General features: G+C 43.7%; 1 protein-coding gene across 1 annotated transcript in view; it reads left to right on the top strand.

The window, feature by feature from the left end:
- Positions 1-19,066, top strand: part of gmds (GDP-mannose 4,6-dehydratase) — a 179,656-nt gene that overhangs the window by 59,589 nt on the left and 101,001 nt on the right. The window contains exons 5-7 of the mRNA XM_084910240.1: positions 1,307-1,499; positions 2,507-2,611; positions 14,788-14,915. Of these exons, the coding sequence (XP_084766366.1) occupies positions 1,307-1,499; positions 2,507-2,611; positions 14,788-14,915 (426 nt within the window). The remainder of the gene's footprint in view (positions 1-1,306; positions 1,500-2,506; positions 2,612-14,787; positions 14,916-19,066) is intronic.

Raw genomic sequence — 19,066 nt, 5'->3', positions numbered from 1 at the left:
TTTTCCAGGCTTTCAAATGTCCAATGCTGTGAGCACTGGCTGCTTTTGTTAAATTTGTAGACTGATAAAGATCAAGCTGTAGTTGGCTACAAAAACACTGCAGTATTTAGTCAAACATTCCTCTGTGCAAAGTGGATATCATACAATGGCTTAAAGTTGTTATGATCATAAAATTCATCTTTTGTTGTCAGTGTCAAAGAGAAAAGTATTGAACTGGACCATCTGACGCTTCAGTTTTTGCTGTTTTTGGACTCGATTCATTTGTTGGGAATTTTTTATTATTCTGTCCACTTGATGTCCTTGTCAACGAGGGTAGCTGAAAATGTCATTATACAATGTACAGTATGTGTCCTCTCACTTTTTCTGTAAATGATGTAAATATAACCGAATGCCAGAATGCAAAGTCAAAGCGTGAGTGGAGCGTCACAGGTAATTACACTGAGTTGTGGAGTGTAATTGAACCTGATCAAACCTGCTCACTGCTTGTGTTTCTGTGAGTGTGTCTATATGTAAGTGTGTATGCCCTGTGAGTGGAATAGAGGCCCAGTGTTCCGAGGTCCCGTTTTAAATAAGGGGTCTTTATCCGGCCGTGTGTGCAGCACTGGTGTGAAAGCACTAAAGGGCCAAAGCGTTTCCTCCATACAGACCTGGCTCATGCCACTCACTCCAGGTGTGGTGACCACTAACTGGCACGCTTTTAACCATCACGCTTGATTTGGAGCCTGAGGCCAACCTGGCACACGCACAAGCACACACAGTCCAAGCATACACAGTCTCTCTCTCTCTCTCTCTCTCTCTCTCTCTCTCTCACACACACGCACACACACGCACACAGAAACATGCATGCGCACAGCCATTTCTAATTTAAACTTAATTTCCCCCCAAGTCTTTGTTAAGTCCCCTGCTTTTGGCTTTTCATATTGGAAACAGGAATTCTGGGAGATGGAGTACAACACTGCATGGGTGTCATGGTGTATGAAGGGTGACCTGTGAGATGATGTTGTGTATGTTTATGTCACAGTTTCCTCTTTGGTTTTATACCTGAGTTACAAAAGTATTTCTCTGGTATTTTTTTTTTTCAAAGTTTGACTGATTAAAAAAAAAAAAAATCTTTCCGGTTATAAATCTAAGGTCACGCTGGCGAAAAATTTAAAAAAAGACTTGACCCCAAATATTATATCTAAAGTTGACAGCTCCTTTGTACAGTCAACCAAAAATGCAAATCAGTTTCTATTAGAAGCAGTTTTTCCATTAAGTTGCTTTAATGACGTGTCATTTTTCCTTTCTCTTTCTCTTTCTTTTCAAGGTCTCCTTTGACTTGGCTGAGTACACAGCTAATGTGGACGGTGTAGGCACGCTGCGCCTCCTGGATGCCATAAAGACATGTGGTCTCACCAACAGTGTCAAGTTCTACCAGGCATCCACCAGTGAGCTGTTTGGCAAAGTCCAGGAGATCCCTCAGAAGGAGACCACTCCCTTTTACCCCCGCTCACCTTACGGTAAGACGCATGTGCACATGGACATCCACATTAACACACACAAGGATTTCCTTACTTTCTCTACCTCTCACCATTTGTCAGACACTTGTACTTGGCCTTGTAAGGGCATACAAACAGAGATTGCTTGATGCCTCTTCTCCACTTTTTCTTGAACTCTCTCTCTCTCTCTCTTTCTCTAGGAGTGCGTGTATGTGTGTGCATGTGTGTGAGTGAATAAATAGAGGGGGGCTTCAGGTCTTAGACTGCGTTTGAGCTCTACACACACCCCGAGGCCAGCCGTCTGACTTGGAGTAGCTCTCGTTTTAACAAAGACACCTTTATATCCACAGCACTCAACACTGACTTTCAATGCATGCAACGTACAGACACACACACACGCATGCACACACACACAGGCCGTACGTGTGTCTTTCATATTCTATGTTGTCTAAATGGTCTCTTCACTGACACTTTCCGCATCTGTCAGCACTCAGTCTGAAGCTGCATGGGAGGTGCATACCATCTCAAGTAGGGCTGCAACTTTATTAATTAGACTCAAGGAAGGGGAGGCGGTGGTCACCATGGTGACCTCCCTTCACCTCCAGTTGTACATCCTGACCTATGGCTTAATCAACAGGCTCCTCCCTTCATTTGCTTTGTTTTTTCTCCTCGTCGTAGAAGAAGGGAGGAGGAAAATGGGGAGAACTTTCTGTACAAGCCTGCTTTTACTCAATCAGCAGGAATCTGCACTTCAAGCTCTTGATTTCAAAATATGATCCATGCGTGTTGTATCACATGAAATGTAGCTTGTCTTTTAGAGGAGATCAGGTCTCTGTTTATACGATTCACTCTATAGACTGATCATTGTTACAAGCAGTTTTTATTCTGACTTGTTATGCAAATAAAGTGTAGAAAAGTCTCCAAAGAATAAAAATGGCTTTATTTTTTCCTGAAGTGATATTTCCTTCCATAAATTTAATTTAAATTGATATAAAATTGATACTGATTATTTTTCCCTCTGCCCTCAGGAGCTGCTAAACTCTATGCCTACTGGATTGTGGTGAACTTCCGAGAGGCCTACAACATGTTTGCTGTCAACGGGATCCTCTTTAACCATGAAAGTCCGAGGAGAGGTAAGTGACAAGCACCACAATCCACCACTACAGTGCAAAGGTTTTGAGCTTTCTTTGTATTTTTTCTCAAAAAGTGGGAAATGGGTCCAGTGTTTTATTAAAATGTGCAGAAATGTACATGGAATGCAATGAATAAGGTAAAAACAGTTTGTAGCCTTTTGTTCTGTTCTTGCTATAAATATTTATATTAAAACTCTAATTTAAACTCACTCGGATGAGTGACGAAACGTTTCTCCCACTCTAAACGCTATGTCCAAATGAACAAAATCAACCTTTTGAGTCTCACATTGCGTGTTTGTTCTAACCAGGTAAGCTTTAACTGGATTGGTAATGAGTTTGGGATCATTGTCATGCTGAAAATCTGAAGTTGTTGACAATCAAATGCGTTCATGGATGATACTGCTCCGTGGATCAAAATTGATGGTACTTTTCCTGGGACATAATTCAATTTTGACAAATTCCTCAACACCAGTTGGTGAAAATGCAGCTCCAGACTATTACAAAGCCTCCGCCGTGTTTTACAGATGGCTCTAGGCACACACTGTTGGACGTCTCTTGACTTCCTGCTTTAGATTTCAATCAGAGATTTCACATTTGGATTCATCACTCCATCAGACCTGTTGCCACTGATTTTGGGGCTATTTCCTGTGTAATTTTTGGCAAACCTCAGCCTTTTCATGTTTCCGTTCCTTAAGTGTGGCTTCTTCACAGCCACCCTGCTGATAGGTCCTTCTTTTGACCTCCAGCTTCCCAGCTTCATCAAATTTTTAAGGACACCCTGCACACACTTCAGAGTAATGGCTCTTTAGGATCTCTGTTGGTGGAAAAATACTATTTTATGTCTGTCAGTTTTTCTTTAGATTCAGCTAAAGAAATTGGAATTTGTGTTTTTGTGAAAGGCGACAAACAAAGTGGCTAAAGATACAATTTCAATTTGTTTCCTTGCTAAGTTGTCTGTTACGTGTTTCAAACAAAATAGGACAAGAAAGTCAGACTGAAAAACAAAACATGAAGAAATAACATTTGGCTCAAGACCTTTGCACAATACAGTACCGCATCCCTTGTAGCGTTTTCTGTAAACAATGTTCAGTCCCCAAAAAATATAGTCCTAAAGTAAAGTTGTACTTTCATAGTTTACCTTCTTTATATTGAAAGAGTCATCTTGAGTTTATATAGAACAGTATTGTAGTAAATGGCTGATTGATTAACAGCAATTGTCACATCAAAAACATGACGTCACTCCTCTTACCTAAGTAAGATGTTGGGCCAACAAAAAGGCAGCAGAACCGATGGTGAGCCATTGTTGGATTGTGTAAAAAGATTGAATTACATGCTCTATATAAAGCCATATTCATTCACCGTGCAGCCAGGTTTCCTAACCACTTGACACACACTGTTGCACACATTCTGACACATAGTGAGTGGGTTGTAGTTGCATTTTTAATATGTGCTCTGAGCCCTGAGGGTCGCAGGCACTGGTTTAACGCGATTTACATGCCACTGCGACTCCAAATGAATACCACATGACTGCAGCCCCAGCACCATGCCCAGGTCAGCTGCTCAGGTGTTTATGATTTATTCCCTAATGAAGGCCCTGGCCACGACCTCAACCGAGGTCGGGGGTCATCCAGTAAACCCTAATGGGTTACCGCAGATAGATAGGTGTGGGAACTGGTGTAGGTTACAGCCAGTTCAGCAATGACGGCGTGCTCACCACTGGGGTCTTGTAATGGTGAATTAGTTGATATTGTTGAAACTGAAACGGTGTGTTGTGTGAGTAGAAGGAATTGGCTGAATGAGAGCAAGACGGATGGATTAATAGTGCTGAAGAAAAATGTTATTAATGAAGCAAAAAACAAAAAAATCGCCTCAGGCCTCTGAAGATAGCTTTCTGTTATTCCATGGACATCATTTTAAAACACAGTTCTGGGTGACAAACATAACCATCTGTTAAAGCCTAAAATATGGACACTTTTGAATTGTGAATTAAAGACATTTATGTGAACATCCTGTGCCGCGTCCTTTCTTACACACATGCATAATAACCTTATAAGGACAAAACTCGGTGCCCTCCTGGTGAACACACTGTGAGCCTTTTTGTTCATTGTCAGCTTTCTCCCCTGCTTCGCTCATTCTGCCTCTATCTTCCCATTCTTTCCACACACACTCCTTTCCCCTGTCCTTCTCCGTCTTGCTTTATCCCATGCCGTTCGCCTCCCTTCCCCACAGTCAGCATTTTCTGCAGCGGGCCACTGGGTTTACTTCTGCCACTTCTATTCTAGTCAAACTTATGGCTGTTGTTGCTCATAAAGCAGGAACGCAGTGCTGTGATGTGGCCAGATGTCCCACGGCTGCCTTGCACAACCCAGTGTGGAGCATGTGTTGGCTGGATCGGCCAGTGTTTACCCAGGCCCCCGGGGCCCGCCATGACCCCGCCGCTGCCACATTGAGGGGGCGTTTGGCTGTGCACTGTGTCACTCACAGGAGGGCTGCTGTTTGGGGGAAACTGGTGCTTTGAGCTGCAAAACACCCCCCTGGCATATTTTATCACTGTCCAAGGGTAAGGCTGTACTGTCAGTCACTGGTGTGAAATACCTAACTGCTAAACTGATTAAATGGGAACTGAGAAATTAAATGTAGCCAGAATGTAGGGTTCAGGGAATTAACCATAGTGCAAAAGTAACTAGTTCCATTACAGTGTTACCTTTTTGAAGTCAGCTTATCCTGAAGTTGTGCAGCCCACTATATTATTGCATTGCGAGTTCATATTGGTGGCATTCCCTCCACAACATGAGCAATAGGTTTTATGATTTACCTTCAAGCAACAGCTTTACCAAAAGAAGCCAGGCCATTAGTATCACTCCAGAAAAAATAATGCAAATATTTCTGCAATCTAATAGCCGTCTTTTCTCTCATCACACTAGGTGACCTTAACATGCTCACTTAAAGTTATACTTTCCGCTGTGAAACTGTGGGCCAAAGAGTCAGAGGGAGACGGCAATGATGCAGATGTGGCAGGAAATTCTTTTTTCCTTTTACCACAACAAAAGGAACAGCAGAATGTGCTGACCTGTTTAACATTAATGGACTGGTTGTTTAAAAAAGTATCTAAGTACCTGATGACTTTGTTGCAGAATATCATATTGCTCATCACAGAAACAATGATCTGAGCATTGTAAGGCACCACTTTGTGTCACGCTACAGCTAACACTGCAGTGTGAGGCATTATATAGATGTTTTTACTGTATTATAGTTTATGGATAAATATAGAAATGACCATCCAGAGAAAGATATAAGAGAAAACTTCTTGATAGTTAGGCTGACAATTAAAACATAAAACCAGCAGATGTTTCAGCTTTCAGGTCCCCCTCCTGTGAAACCAGCTCCAAGTTGAGATTTGAGAAACAGACATTCTCACTGTTTTTAAGATTAGGCTTAAAACTTTTTTGATAAAGCATATAATTTCTCGTGTTTATACTCCACTCTGCACGTAAATCATTAGTTATTGTTAATCTCTCTTCCACAGTGTGTCTTTTATTCTGTCTCCCCTCCCAGAGCCTGTTTCTGCTGGAGCTTTCTTCCTGTTAAAAGGGAGTTTTTCCTTACCACTGTTACCAAGTGCTTGTTCATAGGGGGCCGTGTGGTTGTTTGGGCTTTCTCTGTATTATTGTAGGGTCTTTACCTTACAATGTGAAATACCTTGACACCACTGCTGTTGTGACTTGCACTATATAAATAAAGTTGAACTGAATAAAATCCACTGAAATCAGTGCATGTCAATTAGATTTCCCAGTGATTTGAAAAATTGCACCACAGATCACCAGAGCCAGAGGAATTTTGCATCACTCTCTTGCTTGCAGGCACACCCTTCTGAAAACGTCTGTAGAATTTTATAGAACTTCCTTAACTTGTTAATTCACTCATGGGAGAAAGGGGGGGAAAAGATTGCTCATTATTTGTATGTAGCTCCTCCTGTTCTTTACAAACATCTTGCATGTCTGAATAAATTTCTCACTAATGAGGTCAAGGATGTCAATTTCACTGGCTCTGACATCACCACTACCCCACCTCGCCTCCCACACACAGGAAACATGGTGAGGTCATTGTCCCGGATTACTATTGCATCTGTGTGCATTTGTGTTTGAGAAACAAATAGATGTTTGCTTTGATGAGGATTTTTTTCCTTTTAACAACCTTTACCGAGTCTCCCTTTAAAGGCGTCTGACCCAACAGTGTCCTGTCTTGTTCACTAGACAGTGTGCCGCGATGTTGTGTGTCACACAGGACAACGAATGCTGGGAGTGGCTGGAGAGTTTTGATCAGATGCCCTGTCTCTCCGGAGCACTCGGCAAAGGAGTTCTGTGTCTTATGACGCTCAGAATGATTTAATCCCTGCAGGAATGCATTTCTGGTTTCTCTTACCATTTCTGTAAACACCAAACTGTTCTGCCAACAAACAGACACTTACCATTGTCCTGCAGCAAAAGGCTGGAATCGAACAGTCGGGGAAGAAAAAATAACCTGATGGAAATCCAGCGTGAAACAAAGCAAACAGATGTCTGCATCTGCCAGGCGGTTCTCACCGCAGCTTGCCCCTTTCTGGTTATCCTAGTTATTAGCCATAACAAACAATCAGCATACTGCCTCTGAAGAGAGGAAATTAACACTCACAGGGATGCTAAATGGATTCCATAGATAGTTTGACATGTGAGACTGTGAAGTACTTCAATCTCTTGAACAGCACGATCAGCAGTGAAACCTGTGCAAACAGCCAGTCGCATGCTTATTTGTTCAGCGTATTCAACAAACACTGAATCCCTCAGAATCCAGTTTTGACAGCAGCAGGCGAAACCTTTGTTTGGTTTTTAGTTATTAATAGTGTGTTGGTGTAAGGCTGTGCAGTAAATCACTATAGTAATATTGCTTCGTGTGTGTATGTACACAGTTCATACTACTGGCCAACAACAGTTGGAGGCTGATCCTTTGGTTTATTTGGGGAAGTCCCATCCATCTCTCCTCCCTCAGTGCTCTGTGGTTCATGCTTGGCAGTATAGAATAATATACTGTTATGTTAGGCGAGAACAGCAGTTAGCATTTGGGAAGTTGAAATGGTACTGCCAAAATCAATGCTACCCCTTAAAAACATACACATACAATGGCTCAGCCCCTACATGCCTTGGATTCATCTTTCCCCCTTTCGTTGAGATTGAGCTCAAAAGGTCAGATCGCATAATAGGTTTGTAAGACGATATGTTTTCCGTTTATTGGAAAGGTTGTTTTCAAAGAAAATCTTAAGATGGGAACGACTGGGTCAGTGGACATCAAGGGGATTAGGCAGTATCTTTTGAGCCGGAGCAGCCACTTTTCAGTTTAGGGTCTTTGATTTCATTGGTAGTGTTGAGAGTGGGCTGAATGAAAGCAGCCTAAACATCAGCTGAACTATGGCCAGGTGAGGATCAATGTTTAAATCTTCGAAGCCAAACTGATGACAGACTCGTCTCTAGCCTTCACACCTCCTACAGGCCTGTGCTATTTAGCCACAAAGGTGCTTGCCCTGTTGCCTCAGTTGGTTTCAGATGTGTCACATGGTCATGGAGGTTTCTACCTTCACTCATCCCCATCGCCGCCCTCAAATTGCTATTTGTTATCCCAGATCACCATGGTAGCCAAGAATCTTGTTGACTGAGGTGCTTGCTTTGAGTGGCATAATTGCACCACAAGTCGAGGGCACCGCCACTGCTCTCCCAACCTTTGCCAAGGCCCATCAAGGCCCTGCAGCAGGACGAGCAAACCTCAAGATGTCAGTCTGCACTATTTTAATTTAGTCAAACTACTGGATGCCGCCATCTTTATTTTAGACCCTGGGTTCAACAGTGTGGAGGCGGTGCTCTTAGTGTTAAAACTCAAGGACAACATGTATCATAAACTCCTCTCTCACTTTCTCCTTTTCTTTCTCCACACGATTTTTCACACTCCATTCATTTAGTTGCATTACACCCAGTTTTAAAAAGAAATTGTGCCTTTTTTTGCTCGTTGTCTTTGACTTTGACTCCTCCAGCTCCATTCCCAAATCTTCTTGCACCACATTTCTTTCTCTCTGCACCCTCCCTGTCAGTTGAGTCAGCCCAGAACGAGGGCAGCAGTCTGTCAGGTGTGAATAGACGCTATGTTGGCGGAGCTGAGCTCATGACCTGTCTTGGATGTAATGCAAATATTCTCCCTCGGCTGAGGCTCCAGAGATCAGTCAGAATGTGAATTGTGCAATAACAGTGATGGCAGACACTGACAGGTCTTTGGTCTGGGTGGAATTTGGCCAACCCCCCCGACCCAGGGAAGATTCCTCCTGCGAAATCACTCAGTGCTCGTGCAAGTCAGGTATTTTGTTCATAACTCAGCAGAGATAAAGAAGATGGGTATGGAATGAGTAGGCATTCGTTTTGAAGTAAATACGGCTAGTGAGTTGATCTAAATCCGAAAATGTCTGGGAGTGGAGATAGATATTAAGGGTTACATTTTTCACTTGAAATCTACCAGAAATCCTTTGACTCCCCAAGGCCATTTCTCAAAGATGGAGTGGGATTATGGGATTTGCAGTTCTGGTTGAATTCCAAAACAGGTGTGTAAACCCTGTGTTGAGGTAACTGAAGAGTTTCTATGACAACGCTGTGGCAATCCGAATTAGGTTTCGGCTATTTTTTCTTTTTCCACCTCCGAAACGTGGCCAGTTCAGACAGGCTCATGACAGAAATGACTCACCTGTCAAACACCTAGGAAAAAGCTGGAATGAGTTTGTGCTTTAACTTTTTGAGGGGGAAATGGTATTTTTTTTAAATCATCTCTGTCTTTTATACACTGTTACTGTGGTGGATACTCTCATTAAACATGACAAAAGTGAGTTCAGCATGTGTACTAATTACTCTGAGCCAAGCGTGCAGGCTCCAGACTACGTTTCAGACAGTTTTTTTTCCAACAATCAGATCACTTCCTATGAACAAGCACTTGGCGACAGTGAGAAGGAAAAACTCCCTTTTGACAGGAAGAAAGCTCCAGCAGAACCAGACTTATGGAGGTCTGGCCATGTGCCACAACCTGTTGTGGGTGAGGGGAGGAGACAGGACAAAAGACACAGTAGAAGAGAGCCAGAGATTAATAATAACCATGTAATAAATGCAGAGTGGATTATAAACACATAGAGAGTGAAAAGAGGTGGCTGAAGAAAAAACACTCAGTGCATCATGGGAAGCCACCAGCAGGCCTGGGCCTATTGGAATGTAACTAATAGCTCTTTTCCACTAGTCCCTGCTCTTGTCGGCTCAGCTCGACTTGACTTGGTTTTTATGGCTTTCCATTAGGTGAAAGTACGTGGTTTAAGGCATATTTAAGCACCTACTTGGCCGGAGTTCCAAGCAATGTGGCATCAACTGATGAGTCATGAGAGCATCTCTCTTACGAAAAATCAAAACCGCAATTGTTGAAACCTGGCAATAAGGGAACTGACTAACAATGGAGTCTGACAAAAAGCCATTCACTGAGCATCTGTTATACCAACTGCTAGGCGTCCTCCATTATCCACATATTTTGTGTGCGACTTTGGCCCATGTTGATATAATGAACCCACATACATTAGGGTGATTGTAATTGAAAACATCCGAAACAGAGTTCAGTGGAGCTGCATTAAGTCGAGCCTAGTAGGTACAAGTGGAAAAGTGCTATTAGGGAGGGTTCGGGGTCACAAGATCCAGCCCTAACTATACGCTTTATCAAAAAGGAAAGGTTTTTAACCCTAATCTTAAAGGGAGGGGAAGGGAGCTAAAACTGTATCTTTCAGACTAGAATGAACCCAAAAGCTGAACTAAGATCCAGTGAATCCAGTGAGGTGAATAAGGATTATTTTGGACAGTGACTCATGCATAGCTACTCTAGTAGAGTCAAAAATTACAAATGCAGAACTGGAAATGATCATTATAGGTCACCTTTAGAGAAATATGACCTATAAACAGTACTTCTTTTACAATGTGGTTCATTAAGAGTCTGGGTACCAAGCCATTCCACAGTTTTCATTAAGAAAATAGAGAACCCGATAACATCCTGTGAGTAATCTTGGAATATACTTAGAAGGTGATGAAAACATACACCAGGTCTGAAGGTGGAAGAGGAAACTTGGAATGAAGGAAGGAAATGGGTGTTTTTTACCTGTGCAAATATAACATTAAAGATCATCTTGATAAATGTTTGGCCTAATTCAGGACTTGAGTTTACTCAGCTTTTCAGTTTTTCCAGAGCTAATGTGCCATTTTTTGCCTTCCCACAACCACACAATGTGTCTTCAGAATAAATGTTACAGAGGAGAGATTTGAATAAATTACACTGTGGTTGATTTCCGAACAGTAAATGCACATAAATACACTCTCAGACAGTAATATAAATGAGTGTGACTCAGACATTTTGAGGTCTGGGTGTGTAAGGTCTGGACTGTCACACACTGTGAGACTTCACAATTCACCTTTCTTTAGCAGCACAATTCTAACGACAGAATCCGTTGAGTAACCTAGGTCGAGCTAAAATTTCCTCAAACCCGCAGTCCACTCCCCGAGTTCCCCAGAACCAAGCCCCCAGCTGACAGCTCCTGCCCTATCCTGTCTGGGCCCACGTGGCCTGGCTCTGCATTGGAGACATCTCCATACATTTCTCCTCAGCCTCCTCCTCCTTTTCCTCCCCGTACTTGGTCCCAGCTGTGCCAGCGAAGCCTGTGTGTTACGTTTTTCCTGTTGCTTCTCTGGCCAAAAAATGAAAAAGAATGGTGGAAAAAAAGAAAAGTGCTTAAGTAAGACTGAGGCTGAGAGAGAGCGCGAGTGTCAGTTTCTGGCTCGGGTTTTGCTGTCTGCTCAGTTTTCACGGCCCGTGGTTTTATTAGACTTTCCGCCGGTCTAAGGTTAAACGGCCACCACTGCCCCCTTTGGGCTCAGAGCCTCCTGTTAGCCCCCCCAGTTCCCCCCTTGCTTGCCTCTACCCCTCCTCCTGGCTGCCCTGCAGTGCTGCTGCCAGTAAAGGAAACACATTAACACCCGGGCCAGTAACAGAGCAAGCTTTGTCCATGGCCAGGCAGGCCGGTCCATTAGGTCCATGCTCTGCTCCACACTGGACCAATTAGAGAAGGCAGGGAGCAGAGCCACTCCAAACAGAGGTGTGAGCTTTACAAGGAGACTACAGGTGTGCTCAGGGGGAAATAATAGACTTTATTACTGATTGGGGTACTGTGCTATACTGTATATCTCTGCCACCTTTTTAAGAGCCAGCTTGGCTCTGCAGAGTTTTGACAACCTGTGTTTAACCTGCAAACTTGAGTTTCCCTTGGATGTTGGATCAAATCAACTCCCTGCCTTCCAGTTTACTGCAGTTACCAGTCTGGGCTCTTGTTACAGTACATTCCCTTGCACATTGCCAGGTCCTAACATACACTATATAAAGGGTTTCAGCTAATGAAAATTCTTGATGTAGAAAATATCTTGCAGTCTTTTGAAAGCTGTGTCCTGTCCATATCTGTGAAAATCTATCATATCATCTTTCAGCACCTTGACCAACCATGATACCTGCATTGTTATTTATTTATTTTTGTTTTTGTTTTTGCAGGCGTGTTGCCACTCTTTACGTGTCTTCATCGCCTTATTAGATAGTTTCCTTTAATCCAACAGTCTTGTTGCCTCTGGTTCAGATCCAGAGCTCGTTTGAAGTAGGCCAAGTTTCTCTTAGAAGCGATGTTTGGTTTTGAAGGGCCCCTTTTAGCTTGTGGCACCATGTTAGCATTAGCAGCTTCTGACAGATGACTGGAGCTAAAGGCTGATGACGTGTCTAGTCCAGCTGAAAGCAAAAGCTGAACCAGTGTTTTTTTATATGGTGGACTTCACTTGTCCACCATATACACTTGTTGTTCTTTGTAGTTTTATCGATAGCTTGTGATCATTTGTCCTCTGTATTAACCTTCTTGTCTTTAATCAAGGCATTTGATCTGTTAGTTGCCATGAAGGAATAAGTGAACGTGGAGGCAAAAGGGGTGAGCATAAGGATTAGAGTGAGTTTTACAAGGGCCAAATCGTGATGGCTAGACGACGGGTCAGAGCCCTGTTGCTTTATCATTGAGTAAAGCTAAAATAGTACAAAAATTAAACAGTTTTCCAAAGCATTTTTTTTACATAAGGGGAGAGAAACTGTTCCAAATCAAAGCAGCAGCACCTATCTCTAAAATCGAACTAAGCCCACAAGTATGGGTTGTGTAAAACATACAGTGCAACTCATACAGCAACATTGTGTATAGGCTTTGTGGTTAATACATCCACGTGGCAGTGATGGGATAAAAACCTGTCTGGCTAATACAGATGAGAGCAAAGCTGACAATCATGAATATGTCAGTGGTAGATGAATAATTGTTGTTTAATATGATTACAGAGTTAGCGGGAGTGGCGGTATCTGCCAGAACAGATGACCTGCCAGCTTTGAGAATAGCTCCTGAGGCCAGGAGAGATGATCATGCAAAGACGGGACAGGCCTGACATCGAAGGGGGTTTCCACTGACAGTTTATGCATGCTCTGTGGACACGTGCTATTTCAAAATCAACACACGCCATTTCAAAATCTGTGTGTCAATAATTTTGATTCATAGACTTGAGAACAATAGGTGGCTTTTAGCGTTGATCTCCGTTTTGTAGTGTGATCCAGGGGAAGCCGAGTGAATGTACAAATCCTCATTTGCACTTTATTAAACTCCAGCTCAACATGGCGGCTAAGCAGCACTGACACAGGGGGCCATGTGACCTGCTACCAGCACACAAGTATGCTGTATTTTCTTAAATAAGCGTGTCTAACCTTCCCTGGTCTGTTTCTGCTCAGGCCGCCCAGGGCTGTCGCTTTCCTATGAAATAATTACTACAAATTTTGTGCGTTTGCATGATTGGGTTCATGGGATTTTCCTGTGTCTAAATGGAGGCTCTGCTCCATGTCAGGGGAACAGTGATACAGTGTCGAGACAGAGCTGTGCTATTACAGCCAGGGACGGGCGCTGACCTAAAAGGCAACATTCATCTTAAGCATGATGAGTTCAAAAACAGCATGGAGGGGCTTTTAAGAGGGCTCCGAGGGGTCCACCAGGGTTGTGGGAGATTTATGTACAGCAGAAATGTTGAATGAGCTAAAAATAACCAACACTTTGATGCAAGTTTGAAGCTTTTCTTTGAAATTGTTTTCACAGATTCTACATAACTTCCATTTTAAACATTAGATAGGAAAGACTAGCCAGAGTGAAACTCCTTAAGGGCTAATGTGCTGCTTCAACAAAGATGGTGGTATTATTAGACATGACACCCTAATATTTAGTGTTGATTTCTATTGATATAATACTGTATTTGGGTTGGAGGGCTGGCTCCCTGCAGCATCTTTTTCCCCACAGCGTGAGCAGAGAACATGACACCGGCCCACGGTGTCCCGCCAGAACACCCAAAAGTGCTTCTAACCGTTCGAGCCGCACAGAAACAGTCATTAGAAGCTCATTTGTTTTGCCACAGATCATATCGCCATGTGTGTCAGCTCAGATGAGGAGCATCGCCAGGTGATCTGGCATATGAATCAGCTGTCAGTGTGGTGTTCCTTTACTGGACACTGCAACCAGAAGAGCCAGGGTGGTCCTGTTTGGTTGTCAATTTCTGTGGAACTTCCCTGTTGTGTGTGCGTGTGTGCGATTTGTCTTGGATTCCAGCCCAGATTTGTCACCAAAAGTGAATTCGCGAGGAAAATCAATGGAGGCTCTAATGGCTGTCATGTGAGTTGGTAAAGACCTGATTTGATTCTGGGTTACTTTTTAACTTTCTCTTTTTTTTTTCTTGTTTTGGCTATAAGGGGTTTGGAAGAAAAGCGGAGGTTTGGAAGGCTGTTGCCGCGTGTGCTTTTGTGTGTGTGGGGTCGACTGTTTTGAAGAAGTTTGTCTAGGATCTCTAAATTCTATTTTCATTTAGGAGGCCCTGACTTCACTTATCGGCTCCATATTTTTTCTATTTGTATTTCTTTCTTTTCTATTTGTATTTTGTGTGCACTGGGCCAAACTGAACCTCTGTTACATTTATATCCTTCGCGGAGCATAATTGAATTCAAAAGATGCTAACAAAGCATTATTAACGTGTGTGTTTTAGGTGCAAACTTTGTGACGCGTAAGATCAGCCGTTCTGTGGCAAAGATTCACCTTGGCCAACTGGAATTCTTCAGCCTGGGCAACCTGGACTCCAAAAGGGACTGGGGCCATGCCAACGACTACGTGGAGGTAAAACAAACACCGCCATTACCACACACAAGCTTAGAGGAATATATACACACACACACACACACACACACACACACACAAACATACACGCACCATCACACGCATACTATCTCTGCCTCTGAGTTGAACCGGGTTCAGATGTGCACATAGTATTAACAGGGCATGTTTTCCCAGCTCATTCGAGGCCCCAATATGCGATCTGCATGAAGCCTCCTGTGATTGTCTGCCAAAAGAGAAACAGAGATAGAGAAAGAGAAGGGCAGCGGGAGGAGAGGGAGAGTGCCGCATGCTGTGAGGCCACAGAATGCACTCTGGTTTCCCACAACTCACCCATGTCCCAGATCCCTTCAGGCCCTGGTTTGCCATTCCCTGAACGCCTGCAAAAGAAAGAGAGATATTAAGGGAACGCTGCGTCCTGGGGACGATGACAGAAATACTGTGTTTGTGTTAATGTAACGGTGCCAGCAGCAAGCAGAGAAGGAGGGGTGGGGAGGTGAAACGAACAGTGGGGTCGCCACGTTGAGAAGGAGACGGAGCTCTGAAATTGTGTGTATGTGGGGTTTTTTGTTTCTCTCCAGTACGTGTGTGTGTGTGTGTGTGTGTGTGTGTGTGTGTGTGTGTGTGTGTGTGTGTGTGTGTGTGTGTGTGTGTGTGTGAGGAAGCACACATTCCTGCATGTGTGAAAGTGTGTGATAGGTTAAGGTTGAAGAACGTGTGTGTGTGTGTATGTTCAGATGAAAGACTCGACGGGTTGCCATGTCTGACAGCAGACCTCTTGCAGCAGGCTGTGTTATTATTAAGAGGTGATGGTGGTGGTGGTAGTGGGGGGTGCTCTTTGAGATGGGTGTGGAGGTGAGGAGGTTACAGTGGGGAACCTCAGTTTAACAGGAGAGCGCAGTGAGGGGGTCAAGGCATCAGAGCAGAGTGCTGCGGCTGTGGTTCGTGCTGTTAAGACGGGGCAGGGAGCCCTCGGTGGCGTCAGCGAAGCATCAGTCACTGCGTGGTTACGGGAAGACTGCTCATCAGTCATGTCCAACGTAAGCATACTGTCATTTTTGGCTCCTGTCAGAGGAAGTCTGACTTGGTTTGCGAATGATAAAATGTAAGCATATCTTGTTAGTTTTTCAAAAAGAGACTGTGATTGTATTCTGATGTCATGCACATGGTTCACAGTGGATGAAATAAAGGATGGTGTACTTAAATATAATGCACTTAAATTTTAATTCAGTTTTATTTATACAGTGCCAAATCACAACAACAATCACCTCAAGGCACTTTATATTCTAAGGTGAAGACCCTACAATAATTGAGAAAAACCCAACTATCAAACGACCCCTTTGAGTGAGCACTTGGAGACAGTGGGAAGGAAAAACTCCCTTTTAACAAGAAGAACCAGACTGGAGGAGGGGCAGCTCCGTCACAGATTAATAATAACTAATTTTTTTAAATTAAAAGTGGTGTATAAAAAAACAAACAAGAGGTGCCTGAAGAAGAAACACTCAGTGCATCATGGGAAGTCCCCAGCAAGCCTCGGACCATTGCAGCATTACTAAGAGGGTTCAGAGTCACCTGATCCAGCATGCGTGTTCCAGCTCTCATGTGAGAAAACAGTATCTGTGGCTGTATCCCAATTCAGGGTCTGCAGCCTTAAAGGTCGCATTTCAAGGCCGATTACGTCACAGCGGCGCGCCGAAGGCTGTCCCAATTCAAAGGCTGCTCGAAATGCGGCCCTGAAATGCGTCCTTCATTTCCCTGAATTTTAAGGCTGTGGCAGTGTAGACTTCGTGGCCCAACATATCCCAGAATGCATAGCGCGGCGGTGGATGTGGATAATTTTGCCGAAAAAAAACGGCGGATGAGGGGCGGCCGAAGAGTAAACTTTAAGTAAGTACTGAATATTATGTCACTTATTTATGTGCAAATGTTTAATAACGAAGAACATTAAAACATTACTGTTGGCCACATGTCGGCAAAGTTATGTGACATTAGTGACGTTTGTACTAACTTGGTTTTAAAGCCTTTACTTTAAAATATACGCCGTTCAATAGCTGAGCTTAATCTTACAGAGAATGATCAAAGCTCATGTAGAAAGAAACAAACAAATGAACAAAAGATTTTCTCCTTCATTTCTGTCAAACAATGCTGTATGACACGTTTCCAGCTGTTAGTATCATGGTTGCTAGGCAACCTGGGCAGCGCAACGGAGGCTAGACCGTCCCATTTCACAAGCCTCGCACTTCCGGCCTTAGCGGTCTTTGAGTACGCGGCCCTTGAGGATCGTTGAGGCTGCGTACTTTAAGGCTGCAGACCCTGAATTGGGATACAGCCAACGACTGACTGGCTTGAGACTTTTGATGAATTAGCAGTGTTAGCTATTGGAGTTTGAAGATCCTAGACATTAAAATGAGTCTGTTTTCCACTCTGTGGCAATTTAGAGTGAATTTCGAGAGTGCAGAGCAGGTTTTTTATTCCTTGATTGCAGCTGACGTGTAAAGTTTTCACGTGTGACTGATCCCATTAATACTCTGATTTGTACAGTACCAGATAATAATACTATATTATTACATGATCTCAGTTAATAAATATATAATATAATATAATATAATATAATATAATATAATATAATATAATATATGAAACAAGGCTAGCTTTTATTCTTGCGCTAGAAAAATGCTGGTTGTTGGGTCTCACTGAGCGCATTTCTTGATCTTGTTATGTTAGTCTGACTGACCATTTCTGTGCTTAATGCCAATACGTGCAGCCGTGTTTATGTGTGCGTGTGCTTGCCTGTCCAGGGCACCCTGGCATGAGACGCTCCAGGTTTCCTGTGGGAACTGCCGACATTCCAGGTCTGGTGAATCAGGCACCTCCTCGCTCTGCTTCTCCTGTTTCGGAAAGGCGGATTTCGGGAAGCCAAACAGAAGCTGGAGGTGCTGAGGGGAACTGAGGTGGAGGCGAAGAAGGGAAGGGGTGAGGGGGATGAGATTTGAAAGAAGAGGTGAAACAGACGCGTGTTTGTGGGACGTTTGTGCATTATGCATAAGTGAACCATCCCTTCTTCTGAAAGTTCACCCCACCCAGAAGACCATCAAAGGCTGCGACTGTCACCACACCGCCCCCCCTCCGTCTGCCTCCCTCGATTTTACTTTGAAATATCCATCCAGTCAGCATCAGCACTATGTTACCATGGCAAAGCCAAACAACTGGCAACCTGTAAACAGAACCATGTGTGTCTGCTTTAGGCTGACAACTGCTTTTCCTCCTGGACTCTCTTTCCCTCTCTTCACCCCACCCAGGACAGGGAAATTGCTTGTAATTGGCTGTGGATGGATTGCGGGTGGCAGGAGGGGTGTGCTGTGTGTCTGCTCTAACGACGTCTGAAGGCGTGCAGCTGGCTGGGCATCGTCTCAGCCTTGTATCGGGTGTCCATCCCAGGCAGGCAGACAGACAGGCCTAGAACTTCCCAGCTACCCTCACTGGAGGCCTTTATTATCATTATAGTATTAAGAAGCTTCAGCATAAAATCGACAGATAAAATAATTTTAATCCTCTTGATCTCAGGTTAAGCTTTGGACTTTCTCACTTTTGTGACTGTGTTTGAAACATTTGGCTGGCCTTTTTTTTCTCTTTTTCTTTCTCTCTCTTTTGGTTTTGATTGCGGTTCTCTGCGATTTGGCGATGCAGAACAAATTTCTGACTCTGAGCCTGCCCGAGTGAAAAGCAAACCCACAGCAATCAGTCACTGCGCTATCTGAGAAGATAAAGATGTAATAGTCAGCCACCTTTCGCCAGGACTGCCCTCCTCCCTACTCTCCCCCTCTCCTCTCACCCTATGCCGACATCCTGAGTAGGCTCATGGTGGGTACAGCTGTTTGGAGCCCCTACCACCTCCTCACCCCCTCTCTCACCCTCCCCTTCTGGCTGCAGAGAGCCATTTCCTGTGTGGAGAAGCAGGCTGATGGGGAGGGAGTGGGAGCAGGAGTCAGCCTAGTGGTTTTGGCCTTTTCTCCCCCTCGGGCTTCATCCTGCTTTAGTTTCTCGCTGTCTTTTTGTCCGTTTCCTCTCCCTCTTGTGTTTTATTCTTTATGTCCTTCCTACCTCTTAACCTTTTATTATTTCATCTTTGTACTGTCACAGCTCCACCAAACTCT

Source organism: Perissodus microlepis, chromosome 17 (assembly GCF_051167445.1).
Source record: "Perissodus microlepis isolate ML-2025 ecotype Zambia chromosome 17, ASM5116744v1, whole genome shotgun sequence".
In the NCBI taxonomy this organism is placed as follows: Eukaryota; Metazoa; Chordata; class Actinopteri; order Cichliformes; family Cichlidae; genus Perissodus; species Perissodus microlepis.
Note: the sequence above shows the minus strand (reverse complement) of the source record. Positions and strands in the feature narration are given on the sequence as shown.